Below are 14,228 nucleotides of genomic sequence, written 5' to 3'. Positions count from 1 at the left end.
AGCTACACTGGAGCTGTTATCTAGCAGTCAGCTACACTGGAGCTGTTATCTAGCAGTCAGCTACACTGGAGCTGTTATCTAGCAGTCAGCTACACTGGAGCTGTTATCTAGCAGTCAGCTACACTGGAGCTGTTATCTAGCAGTCAGCTACACTGGAGCTGTTATCTAGCAGTCAGATGCACTGGAGCTGTTATCTAGCAGTCAGACGCACTGGAGCTGTTATCTAGCAGTCAGACGCACTGGAGCTGTTATCTAGCAGTCAGCTACACTGGAGCTGTTATCTAGCAGTCAGCTACACTGGAGCTGTTATCTAGCAGTCAGATACACTGGAGCTGTTATCTAGCAGTCAGCTACACTGGAGCTGTTATCTAGCAGTCAGATACACTGGAGCTGTTATCTAGCAGTCAGATACACTGGAGCTGTTATCTAGCAGTCAGACACACTGGAGCTGTTATCTAGCAGTCAGACACACTGGAGCTGTTATCTAGCAGTCAGACACACTGGAGCTGTTATCTAGCAGTCAGACACACTGGAGCTGTTATCTAGCAGTCAGACACACTGGAGCTGTTATCTAGCAGTCAGACACACTGGAGCTGTTATCTAGCAGTCAGACACACTGGAGCTGTTATCTAGCAGTCAGACGCACTGGAGCTGTTATCTAGCAGTCAGACGCACTGGAGCTGTTATCTAGCAGTCAGATACACTGGACATACTGGAGCTGTTATCTAGCAGTCAGCTACACTGGAGCTGTTATCTAGCAGTCAGATACACTGGAGCTGTTTAGCTTTAGGACTTAAAAGTAGTATCACATTATTTTGGTCCCATAAACATATTTAGCAGATGTTATTGCGGGTGTAGTGAAATGCTTGTGTTTCTAGTTCCAACAGTGCAGTCATATCTAAAAATGTCACAACAATACACACATCTAAAGGAATGGAATTAAGAATATATAAATATTTGGATGAGCAATGTCAGAGTGGCATAGACTAAGATAAGACAGAATACAGTATATACATATGATGCGTTTGGCAGACCGCACCACCCTCTGGAGAGCCCTGCAGTTGTCGTATCAGGCGGTGATACAGCCCGACAGGATGCTCTCAATTGTGCATCTGTAAAAGTTTGTGAGGGTTTTAGGTGACAAGCCAAATTTCTTCAGCCTCCAGAGGTTGAAGAGGCGCTGTTGCACCTTCACCACACTGTGTGGATGGACAGTTTGTCAGTGACGTGTACACTGAGGAACTTGAAGCTTTCCATATTTTCCATTGCGGTCGATGTGGATAGGGGGGTGCCCACTCTGCTGTTTCCTGAAGTCCACGATCAAATCAAAGTTTTTGTCACGTGCGCCAAATACAACAGGTGTGGACCTTAGTGAAATGCTTACTTACAAGCCCTAACCAACAGTGCAATTATTAAGTATAGGTAGCAGAGATTACAGTCTATGATAAGTAAAGGGAGAAAAAATGTAAAGTAAAATAATAATAGTGAGGCTATATACAGGGGGTACCGGTACAGAGTCAATGTGGAGGCTATATACAGGGTGTTACGGTACAGAGTCAATGTGGAGGCTATATACAGGGGGTACCGGTACAGAGTCAATGTGGAGGCTATATACAGGGTGTTACGGTTCAGAGTCAATGTGGAGGGTATATACAGGGGGTACCGGTACAGAGTCAATGTGGAGGCTATATACAGGGGGTACCGGTACAGAGTCAATGTGGAGGCTATATACAGGGGGTACCGGTACAGAGTCAATGTGGAGGCTATATACAGGGGGTACCGGTACAGAGTCAATGTGGAGGCTATATACAGGGGGTACCGGTACAGAGTCAATGTGGAGGCTATATACAGGGGGTACCGGTACAGAGTCAATGTGAAGGCTATATACAGGGGTACCGGTACAGAGATAATGTGGAGGCTATATACAGGGGGTACCGGTACAGAGTCAATGTGGAGGCTATATACAGGGGGTACCGGTACAGAGTCAATGTGGAGGCTATATACAGGGGGTACCGGTACAGAGTCAATGTGGAGGCTATATACAGGGGGTACCGGTACAGAGTCAATGTGAAGGCTATATACAGGGGTACCGGTACAGAGATAATGTGGAGGCTATATACAGGGGGTACCGGTACAGAGTCAATGTGGAGGCTATATACAGGGGGTACTGGTACAGAGTCAATGTGTGGGGCACCGGTTAGTCGGGCTAATTGAGGTAATATGTACATGTAGGATTAGTTAAAGTGACTATGCATAGATAATCAACCGAGAGTAGCAGCAGCGTAAAAGAGGGTTTGGTGGGACACAATGCATAGTTCGGGTAGCCATTTGATTACCTGTTCAGGAGTCTTATGGCTTGGGGGTAAAAGCTGTTGAGAAGCCTTTTGGTCCTAGACTTGGCGCTCCGGTACCGCTTGCCGTGCGGTAGCAGAGATTACAGTCTATGACTGGGGTGCCTGGGGTCTTTGACAATTTTTAGGGCCTTCCTCTGACACCGCCTGGTATAGAGGTCCTGGATGGCAGAAAGCTTGGTCCTAGTGATGTACTGGGCCGATAATAACAGAGAGTAGCAGCAGTGTAGGGGGGGATAGTCAACCCTCTAGTGCCTTGCGGCCAGAGGCCGAGCAGTTGCCGTACCAGGCAGTGATGCAACCAGTCAGGAGGATGTTCTCGATGGTGCAGCTGTAGAACCTTTTGAGGATCTGAGGACCCATGCCAAATCTTTTCAGTCTGCTGAGGGGTAATAGGCTTTGTCGTGCCCTCTTCACGGCTGTCTTGATGTGTTTGGACCATTCTAGTTTGTTGGTAATGTGGACGCCAAGGAACTTGAAGCTCTCAACCTGCTCCACTACAGCCCCGTCGATGAGAATGGGGGCGTGCTCGGTCCTCCTTTTCCTGTAGTCCACAATCATGTCCTTTGTCTTGACCACGTTGAGGGAGAGGTTGTTGTCCTGGCACCACACGTTCAGGACTCTGACCTCCTCCCTATAGGCTGTCTCGTCGTTGTCGGTGATCAGGCCTACCACAGTTGTGGCATCGGCAAACTTAATGATGGTGTTGGAGTCGTGCCTGGCCGTGCAGTCATGAGTGAACAGGGAGTACAGGAGGGGACTGAGCACGCACCCGAGGGGCCCCCTGTTGAAGATCAGCGTGGCGGATGTGTTACCTACCCTTACAACCTGCGGGGGTGGCCCATCAGGAAGTCCAGGATCCAGTTGCAGAGGGAGGTGTGAGTTCCAGGGTCCTTACCTTAGTGATGAGCTTTCAGGGCACCATGTTGTTTAACACTGAGCTGCATTCTCACATAGGTGTTCCTTTTGTCCAGGTGGGAAAGGGCAGTGTGGAGTGCAATAGAGATTGCGTCATCTGTGGATCTGTGGGTGCGGTATGCAAATTGGAGTGGGTCTAGGGTTGCTGGGATAATGATGTGAGCCATGATCAGCCTTTCAAGGCTACAGATGTGAGTGCTACGGGTCGGGAGTCATTTTGGCAGGTACCTTAGTGTTCTTGGACACTAGGAGCGCCGCCTCTGGATGAGCATTTTCCTGTTTGCTCATGGTGGAGAGAGAGAGAGAGAGAGAGAGAGAGAGAGAGAGAGAGAGAGAGAGAGAGAGAGAGAGAGAGAGAGAGAGAGAGAGAGAGAGAGAGAGAGAGAGAGAGAGAGAGAGAGAGAGAGAGAGAGAGAGAGAGAGAGAGAGAGAGAGAGAGAGAGAGAGAGAGAGAGAGAGAGAGAGAGAGAGAGAGAGAGAGAGAGAGAGAGAGAGAGAGAGAGAGAGAGAGAGAGAGAGAGAGAGAGAGAGAGAGAGAGAGAGAGAGAGAGAGAGAGAGAGAGAGAGAGAGAGAGAGAGAGAGAGAGAGAGAGAGAGAGAGAGAGAGAGAGAGAGAGAGAGAGAGAGAGAGTTACCGTACAACAGACCATGTATTCACCCTGCACACCCTAATTGACAACCAAACAAAAGCAAAGTCTTCTCATGCTTTGTTGATTTCAAAAAAGCCTTCGACTCAATTTGGCATGAGGGTCTGCTATACAAATTGATGGAAAGTGGTGTTGGGGGTGAAACATACGACATTATAAAATCCATGTACACAAACAACAAGTGTGCGGTTAAAATTGGCAAAAAACACATTTCTTCACACAGGGTCGTGGGGTGAGACAAGGATGCAGCTTAAGCCCCACCCTCTTCAATATATGAATCAGCGAATTGGCACGGGCACTAGAAAAGTCTGCAGCACCCGGCCTCACCCTACTAGAATCCGAAGTCAAATGTCTACTGTTTGCTGATGATCTGGTGCTTCTGTCACCAACCAAGGAGGGCCTACAGCAGCACCTAGATCTTCTGCACAGATTCTGTCAGACCTGGGCCCTGACAGTAAATCTCAGTAAGACCAAAATAATGGTGTTCCAAAAAAGGTCCAGTCGCCAGGACCACAAATACAAATTCCATCTAGACACTGTTGCCCTAGAGCACACAAAAAACTATACATACCTTGGCCTAAACATCAGCGCCACAGGTAACTTCCACAAAGCTGTGAACGATCTGAGAGACAAGGCAAGAAGGGCATTCTATGCCATCAAAAGGAACATACATTTCAAAATATCAATTAGGATCTGGCTAAAAATACTTGAATCAGTCATAGAGCCTATTGCCCTTTACGGTTGTGAGGTCTGGGGTCCGCTCACCAACCAAGACTTCACAAAATGGGACAAACACCAAATTGAGACTCTGCATGCAGAATTCTGCAAAAATATCCTCAGTGTACAACGTAGAACACCAAATAATGCATGCAGAGCAGAATTAGGCCGATACCCACTAATTATCAAAATCCAGAAAAGAGCTGTTAAATTCTACAACCACCTAAAAGGAAGCGATTCCCAAACCTTCCATAACAAAGCCATCACCTACAGAGAGATAAACCTGGAGAAGAGTCCCCTAAGCAAGCTGGTCCTGGGACTCTGTTCACAAACAGAGCCCCAGGACAGTAGCACAATTAGACCCAACCAAATCATGAGAAAACAAAATGATAATTACTTGACACATTGGAAAGAACTAACAAAAAAACAGAGCAAACTAGAATGCTATTTGGCCCTGAACAGAGAGTACACAGCGGCAGAATACCTGACCACTGACCCAAAATTACGCAAAGCTTTGACTATGTACAGACTCAGTGAGCATAGCCTTGCTATTGAGAAAGGCCGCCGTAGGCAGACCTGGCTCTCAAGAGAAGACAGGCTATGTACTCACTGCCCACAAAATGAGGTGGAAACTGAGCTGCACTTCCTAACCTCCTGCCCAATGTATGACCATATTAGAGAGACATATTTCACTCAGATTACACAGATCCACAAAGAATTAGAAAACAAATCCAATTTTGAAAAACTCCCATATCTACTGGGTGAAATTCCACAGTGTTCCATCACAGCAGCAAGATTTGTGACCTGTTGCCACAAGAAAAGGGCAACCAGTGAAGAACAAACACCATTGTAAATACAACTCATATTTATTTTCCTTAACCATTTGTTCATTGCTACAACACTGTGTGTGTGTATATATATATATATATATAATATATATAATATGATATGACATTTGTAATGTCTTTATTCTTTTGAAACTTCTGTATGTGTAATATTTACTGTTCATTTTTATTGTTTATTTCACTTTTGTATATTATCTACCTCACTTGCTTTGGCAATGTTAACATGTGCCTCCCAATAAAGCCCCTTGAATTGAATTGAATTGAGAGAGAGAAGTGTTCATTCATTCAGACAGATTCTCAGGTGATCCAGAGGAGTGGATTCTCCAGTCATCTGTTTTTATGATCCTCCACACTACCAGAGCTATATTCATGTTGCCAGTTCTCCTCCTTGTAATGATCCACGGTGATCTCAACATTACACAACTGTAAAATGTCTCTCATTTGCAATAACACCAAAACCTTTCAATCTCTCCTTTTACAGTTGTGTAATGTTGATGTTAAACTGCCCCCTCACCCCTCTCGTCCAGGCGCCACTCCCCCTATCGGACGCTGGAACCCGTTCGTCCTCCTGTGGTCCCTAACGACTATGTCCCCAGCCCCACACGCATCATGGCCCAGCAGGAGATTCCTGTACTCACCACTACAGTTAACCAGCGGACACGCACCTACAGGTACCCCTCCTCTCTCTCTCTCTCTCTGTGTTCTACAGGTACCCCTCCTCTCTCTCTCTCTCTCTGTGTTCTACAGGTACCTCTCTCTCTCTCTCTGTCTCTCTGTCTGTCTCTGTCTGTTTTCTACAGGTACCCCTCCTCTCTCTCTCTGTCTCTCTGTCTGTGTCTCTCTGTCTCTCTCTCTCTGTGTTCTACACGTACCCTTCCTCTCTCTCTGTCTCTGTCTCTCTCTCTCTGTGTTCTACACGTACCCTTCCTCTCTCTGTCTCTCTCTCTCTTTGTTCTACAGGTAGCCCTTCTCTTTCTCTCTCTCTCTCTGTCTCTCTGTCTCTTTGTGTGTTCTACAGGTACCCTCTCTCTCTCTCTCTGTGTTCTACAGGTACCCCTCCTCTCTCTCTCTGTCTCTCTGTGTGTTCTACAGGTACCCCTCCTCTCTCTCTCTGTCTCTCTCTCTGTCTCTCTGTCTGTCTCTCTGTGTGTTCTACAGGTACCCCTCCTCTCTCTGTCTCTCTCTCTGTGTGTTCTACAGGTACCCCTCCTCTCTCTCTCTCTCTGTCTCTCTGTGTTCTACAGGTACCCCTCCTCTCTCTCTGCGTTCTCTAGACTGAGACATGGTTTCGATGTGATCATAGACCACTAAAAGTTTATTGAACCATTAGTTACTACTCTCATGAAGTGTTTTATTGAACCATTAGTTACTACTCTCATGAAGTGTTTTATTGAACCATTAGTTACTACTCTCATGAAGTGTTTTATTGAACCATTAGTTACTACTCTCATGAAGTGTTTTATTGAACCATTAGTTACTACTCTCATGAAGTGTTTTATTGAACCATTAGTTACTACTCTCATGAAGTGTTTTATTGAACCATTAGTTACTACTCTCATGAAGTGTTTTATTGAACCATTAGTTACTACTCTCATGAAGTGTTTTATTGAACCATTAGTTACTACTCTCATGAAGTGTTTTATTGAACCATTAGTTACTACTCTCATGAAGTGTTTTATTGAACCATTAGTTACTACTCTCATGAAGTGTTTTATAGAACCATTAGTTACTACTCTCATGAAGTGTTTTATTGAACCATTAGTTACTACTCTCATGAAGTGTTTTATTGAACCATTAGTTACTACTCTCATGAAGTGTTTTATTGAACCATTAGTTACTACTCTCATGAAGTGTTTTATTGAACCATTAGTTACTACTCTCATGAAGTGTTTTATTGAACCATTAGTTACTACTCTCATGAAGTGTTTTATTGAACCATTAGTTACTACTCTCATGAAGTGTTTTATTGAACCATTAGTTACTACTCTCATGAAGTGTTTTATTGAACCATTAGTTACTACTCTCATGAAGTGTTTTATTGAACCATTAGTTACTACTCTCATGAAGTGTTTTATTGAACCTTTATTTAACATGTCAGTTGAGAACAAATTCTTATTTACAATGACGGCGCTACCCGGTGGGACTCCCAATCACGGCCGGATGTGATACTCCCTGGATTCGAACCAGGGACTGTAGTGATGCCTCTTGCACTGAGATGCTGTGCCTTAGACCTCTGTATTTTATGGTGCTACCTAATAAATATATTTATAGGCCTCTCGGATACAGAGATTTATGGTCTTTATAGCCCTCGGGAGCCCATTCTGCATTCTTCTCATCTTGCTGAGAAGAATGCAGGACCCCATCTCAAAAACAGGGTCCTTGGAGCAGGATTGCAACACCCGATGTATTGTTCAAAGGCAACTGTTGAATGGCACCACCCAGGAGGATCTTGTGGAATATGCATGACCTGCCCTACTGAATGACGAATGACTACTGAGCCATGAAGAAGTGCTGACTGGCTGCTAGAATCACTTTTCCCAGGCTTTCAACAGAAACATGAACACTGAGGGCTCTGAGACCATAAAGACTCCTGCCTCATCTGTTCCTCAGGAACTTTTTTCCCCCTTCATTTTTCTTTTGAAGTGACTTCACTGCTGAGTTTATATAAGGTGCCCCCCCCCCCCAGTCTTGGGCTGTGTATTAAATGGCACCCTCTTTCTTCTCTATTTAGTGCACTACGTTTTACCTGGGCCCATAGAGACCTATAGGGCTCTGGTCAAATGTAGTGCACTATATAGGGAATAGGGTGCCATTTTGGGACTCAAGTCTCTGTCTCCTGCTGTATGCTGTGTCAGCCTTTTCAGTACTCTCCAGAGGGCCAACCTGCTCAGAGAGCTTTAGAAGCTCAGAGAATTCACTGGAAAGAAATGGAGATTTAGATTTTTCTCATCATAGTCCAAGTCCACCCACACAGTCAATCTTGATATCTGGCTGTTGTAACTATGCCTTGGACCGGAGGAGAGCGTGCTGTGCCATATTACCTCCTATTCCCATCTGCCTCAGAGAGAATTGTGTCACTGAACATCTTGAACAGATGACGAATGCAGTGGCGTTAGAAGCTTAGTGAATCCTACCCTACCCTGTAGAGAAGCTGAGAAACCCTCCTGGCTGAGGATAGAGCTGTTGGGGCCTATCCTCCTGGCTGAGGATAGAGCTGTTGGGGCCTATCCTCCTGGCTGAGGATAGAGCTGTTGGGGCCTATCCTCCTGACTGAGGATAAAGCTGTTGGGGCCTATCCTCCTGACTGAGGATAGAGCTGTTGGGGCCTATCCTCCTGACTGAGGATAGAGCTGTTGAGGCCTATCCTCCTGACTGAGGATAGAGCTGTTGAGGCCTATCCTCCTGACTGAGGATAAATCTGCTGAGGCCTATCCTCCTGACTGAGGATAGAGCTGTTGAGGCCTATCCTCCTGACTGAGGATAAAGCTGTTGAGGCCTATCCTCCTGACTGAGGATAAAGCTGTTGAGGCCTATCCTCCTGACTGAGGATAGAGCTGTTGAGGCCTATTCTCCTGACTGAGGATAGAGCTGTTGAGGCCTATCCTCCTGACTGAGGATAGAGCTGTTGGGGCCTATCCTCCTGACTGAGAATAAAGCTGTTGAGGCCTATCCTCCTGACTGAGGATAGAGCTGTTGAGGCCTATCCTCCTGACTGAGGATAAAGCTGTTGAGGCCTATCCTCCTGACTGAGGATAAAGCTGTTGAGGCCTATCCTCCTTACTGAGAATAAAGCTGTTGAGGCCTATTCTCCTGACTGAGGATAAAGCTGTTGAGGCCTATCCTCCTGACTGAGAATAAAGCTGTTGAGGCCTATCCTCCTGACTGAGGATAAAGCTGTTGAGGCCTATCCTCCTGACTGTGGATAGAGCTGTTGAGGCCTATCCTCCTGACTTAGGATAAAGCTGTTGAGGCCTATCCTCCTGACTGAGGATAAAGCTGTTGAGGCCTATCCTCCTTACTGAGAATAAAGCTGTTGAGGCCTATTCTCCTGACTGAGGATAAAGGTGTGGAGGAGCCTACAATGCTTGTAGTCACAGTGGTGCAGTCGAGTCACAAAAGGTCCCAGGTCTCTATTGCTAAGTCCGAGTCACCAATGGTCGATTCACGAGTCCCTATGTCTGAAGTCATTTCTAATTCATAATGTTTACTTTGCAGTCGGTTGCAAAATCAAATCAAATCAAATTTATTCATATAGCCCTTCGTACATCAGCTGATATCTCAAAGTAATGTACAGAAACCCAGCCTAAAACCCCAAACAGCAAGCAATGCAGGTGTAGAAGCACGGTGGCTAGGAAAAATTCCCTAGAAAGGCCAAAACCTAGGAAGAAACCTAGAGAGGAACCAGGCTATGAGGGGTGGCCAGTCCTCTTCTGGCTGTGCTGAGTGGAGATTATAACAGAACATGGCCAAGATGTTCAAATGTTCATAAATGACCAGCATGGTCCAATAATAATAAGGCAGAACAGTTGAAACTGGAGCAGCAGCACGGCCAGGTGGACTGGGGACAGCAAGACAGGATGATCACATCAGTGACTCAACCCACTCAGGTGACGCACCCCTCCCAGGGATGGTATGAGAGAGCCCCAGTAAGCCAGTGACTCAGCCCCTGTAATAGGGTTAGAGGCAGAGAATCCCAGTGGAAAGAGGGGAACCGGCCAGGCAGAGACAGGAAGGGCGGTTCGTTGCTCCAGAGCCTTTCCATTCACCTTCCCACTCCTGGGCCAGACTACACTCAATCATATGACCCACTGAAGAGATGAGTCTTCAGTAGAGACTTAAAGGTTGAGACCGAGTTTGCGTCTCTGACATGGGTAGGCAGACCGTTCCATAAAAATGGAGCTCTATAGGAGAAAGCCCTGCCTCCAGCTGTTTGCTTAGAAATTCTAGGGACAATTAGGAGGCCTGCGTCTTGTGACCGTAGCGTACGTGTAGGTATGTACGGCAGGACCAAATCAGAGAGATAGGTAGGAGCAAGCCCATGTAATGCTTTGTAGGTTAGCAGTAAAACCTTGAAATCAGCCCTTGCTTTGACAGGAAGCCAGTGTAGGGAGGCTAGCACTGGAGTAATATGATCAAATTTGTTGGTTCTAGTCAGGATTCTAGCAGCCGTATTTAGCACTAACTGAAGTTTATTTAGTGCTTTATCCGGGTAGCCGGAAAGTAGAGCATTGCAGTAGTCTAACCTAGAAGTGACAAAAGCATGGATTCATTTTTCTGCATCATTTTTGGACAAAGTTTTGATTTTTGCAATGTTACGTAGATGGAAAAAAGCTCTCCTTGAAATGGTCTTGATATGTTCTTCAAAAGAGAGATCAGGGTCCAGAGTAACACCGAGGTCCTTCACAGTTTTATTTGAGATGACTGTACAACCATCAAGATTAATTGTCAGATTCAACAGAAGATCTTTGTTTCTTGGAACCTAGAACAAGCATCTGTTTTGTCCGAGTTTAAAAGTAGAACGTTTGCAGCCATCCACTTCCTTATGTCTGAAACACATGCTTCTAGCGAGGGCAATTTTGGGGCTTCACCATGTTTCATTGAAATGTACAGCTGTGTGTCATCCGCATAGCAGTGAAAGTTAACATTATGTTTTCGAATGACATCCCCAAGAGGTAAAATATATAGTGAAAACAATAGTGGTCCTAAAACGGAACCTTGAGGAACACCGAAATTTACAGTTGATTTGTCAGAGGACAAACCATTCACAGAGACAAACTGATATCTTTCCGACAGATAAGATCTAAACCAGGCCAGAACTTGTCCGTGTAGATCAATTTGGGTTTCCATTCTCTCCAAAAGAATGTGGTGATCGATGGTATCAAAAGCAGCACTAAGGTCTAGGAGCACGAGGACAGATGCAGAGCCTCGGTCTGATGCCATTAAACACTGAGTCGTGGCTGAACAAGGACACAGTAAATGAGATGTTCTCAGTCAACTTACCTGGTCAGAATAAGGGTTAAACAAAAGGACAAATCTGGTTTATTTGTTTATACATCGGCAGGACAGAAGGGTAAAAGCTCAGGGGACAGGGAGGAGTCTCTAAACAACAGCTGGTGCACCATCTCTAATCTTAAGGAAGTCTCGAGGTTCTGCTCGCCTGAGTTACAATACCTTATGATATGCTGTCGACCAAACTGAAATCCGCCTCATTTTCACCAGCATGTCACCTGTGCAACTAGAGGTGTGAACTAGATCACCTTTACTCCAAACAGACACATATAATACTAGATCACCTTTACTACACACAGACACACATAACACTCTAGATCACCTCTACTCCACACAGACACACATATACAACTCTAGATCACCTCTACTCCACACAGACACACATATACAACTCTAGATCACCTTTACTCCACACAGAGACACATATACAACTCTAGATCACCTCTACTCCACACAGAAATGCATACAACACCTACAAAACAGGAAGTACCAGCGACGTGCTCAATACGGAAGTGGTCCGACGAAGCGGATGCTAAGCTACAGGACTGTTTCCCTAGCACAGACTAGAATATGATCAGACTAGCACAGACTAGAATATGATCAGACTAGCACAGACTGGAATATGATCAGACTAGCACAGAATGGAATATGATCAGACTAGCACAGACTAGAATATGATCAGACTAGCACAGAATGGAATATGTTCAGACTAGCACAGACTGGAATATGATCAGACTAGCACAGAATGGAATATGATCAGACTACCACAGACTGGAATATAATCAGACTAACACAGACTGGAATATGATCAGACTACCACAGAATGGAATATGATCAGACTACCACAGACTGGAATATAATCAGACTACCACAGACTGGAATATGATCAGACTACCACAGAATGGAATATGATCAGACTACCACAGACTGGAATATAATCAGACTAACACAGACTGGAATATGATCAGACTAGCACAGAATGGAATATGATCAGACTACCACAGACTGGAATATGATCAGACTACCACAGACTGGAAATGATCAGACTAGCACAGAATGGAATATGATCAGACTACCACAGACTGGAATATGATCAGACTAGCACAGAATGGAATATGATCAGACTAGCACAGACTGGAATATGTTCTGGGATGTTACTGATGGTATTGAGGAGTATGACTAACACAGACTGGAATATGTTCTGGGATGTTACTGATGGTATTGAAGAGTATGACTAACACAGACTGGAATATGTTCTGGGATGTTACTGATGGTATTGAGGAGTATGACTAACACAGACTGGAATATGTTCTGGGATGTTACTGATGGTATTGAGGAGTATGACTAACACAGACTGGTTTATGTTCTGGGATGTTACTGATGGTATTGAGGAGTATGACTAGCACAGACTGGAATATGTTCTGGGATGTTACTGATGGTATTGAGGAGTATGACTAGCACAGACTGGAATATGTTCTGGGATGTTACTGATGGTATTGAGGAGTATGACTAACACAGACTGGAATATGTTCTGGGATGTTACTGATGGTATTGAAGAGTATGACTAACACAGACTGGAATATGTTCTGGGATGTTACTGATGGTATTGGGGAGTATGACTAACACAGACTGGAATATGTTCTGGGATGTTACTGATGGTATTGAGGAGTATGACTAACACAGACTGGAATATGTTCTGGGATGTTACTGATGGTATTGAGGAGTATGCCTAACACAGACTGGAATATGTTCTGGGATGTTACTGATGGTATGCTACATTGTCCCTAACACAGACTGGAATATGTTCTGGGATGTTACTGATGGTATTGAGGAGTATGACTAACACAGACTGGAATATGTTCTGGGATGTTACTGATGGTATTGAGGAGTATGACTAACACAGACTGGAATATGATCAGACTAGCACAGACTGGAATATGTTCTGGGATGTTACTGATGGTATTGAGGAGTATGACTAACACAGACTGGAATATGTTCTGGGATGTTACTGATGGTATTGAGGAGTATGACTAACACAGACTGGAATATGTTCTGGGATGTTACTGATGGTATTGAGGAGTATGACTAACACAGACTGGAATATGTTCTGGGATGTTACTGATGGTATTGAGGAGTATGACTAACACAGACTGGAATATGTTCTGGGATGTTACTGATGGTATTGAAGAGTATGACTAACACAGACTGGAATATGTTCTGGGATGTTACTGATGGTATTGAGGAGTATGACTAACACAGACTGGAATATGTTCTGGGATGTTACTGATGGTATTGGGGAGTATGACTAACACAGACTGGAATATGTTCTGGGATGTTACTGATGGTATTGAGGAGTATGACTAGCACAGACTGGAATATGTTCTGGGATGTTACTGATGGTATTGAGGAGTATGACTAACACAGACTGGAATATGTTCTGGGATGTTACTGATGGTATTGGGGAGTATGACTAACACAGACTGGAATATGTTCTGGGATGTTACTGATGGTATTGAGGAGTATGACTAACACAGACTGGAATATGTTCTGGGATGTTACTGATGGTATTGAAGAGTATGCCACAGTCACCGGCTTCATGAACAAGTGCATCGACGACGTTGTCGCCACAGTGATCGTACGTACATATCCCAAACAGAAGCAATGGATTATAGGCAACATCCGCACTGAGCTAAAGAGCTGCCGCTTTCAAGGAGCAGGACACTAATCCGGATGCTTACAAG

At 44.8% G+C, this 14,228-nt stretch overlaps 1 protein-coding gene across 4 annotated transcripts in view; it reads left to right on the top strand.

Moving 5' to 3' along the window:
• abi2a (abl interactor 2a) overlaps window positions 1–14,228 on the top strand; it is a 91,773-nt gene that overhangs the window by 65,778 nt on the left and 11,767 nt on the right. For all 4 annotated transcript variants that reach the window (XM_036975354.2, XM_036975358.2, XM_090230501.1 and 1 more), the window contains exon 5: window positions 6,006–6,149. In XM_036975354.2, the coding sequence (XP_036831249.2) occupies window positions 6,006–6,149 (144 nt within the window). The remainder of the gene's footprint in view (window positions 1–6,005; window positions 6,150–14,228) is intronic.

The sequence above is a fragment of the Oncorhynchus mykiss genome, chromosome 3, assembly GCF_057628025.1.
Source record: "Oncorhynchus mykiss isolate SJ-2025 chromosome 3, ASM5762802v1, whole genome shotgun sequence".
NCBI lineage: Eukaryota > Metazoa > Chordata > Actinopteri > Salmoniformes > Salmonidae > Oncorhynchus > Oncorhynchus mykiss.
The sequence above is the reverse complement of the archived record's forward strand: the minus strand, read 5'-3'. Positions and strand labels throughout refer to the sequence as shown.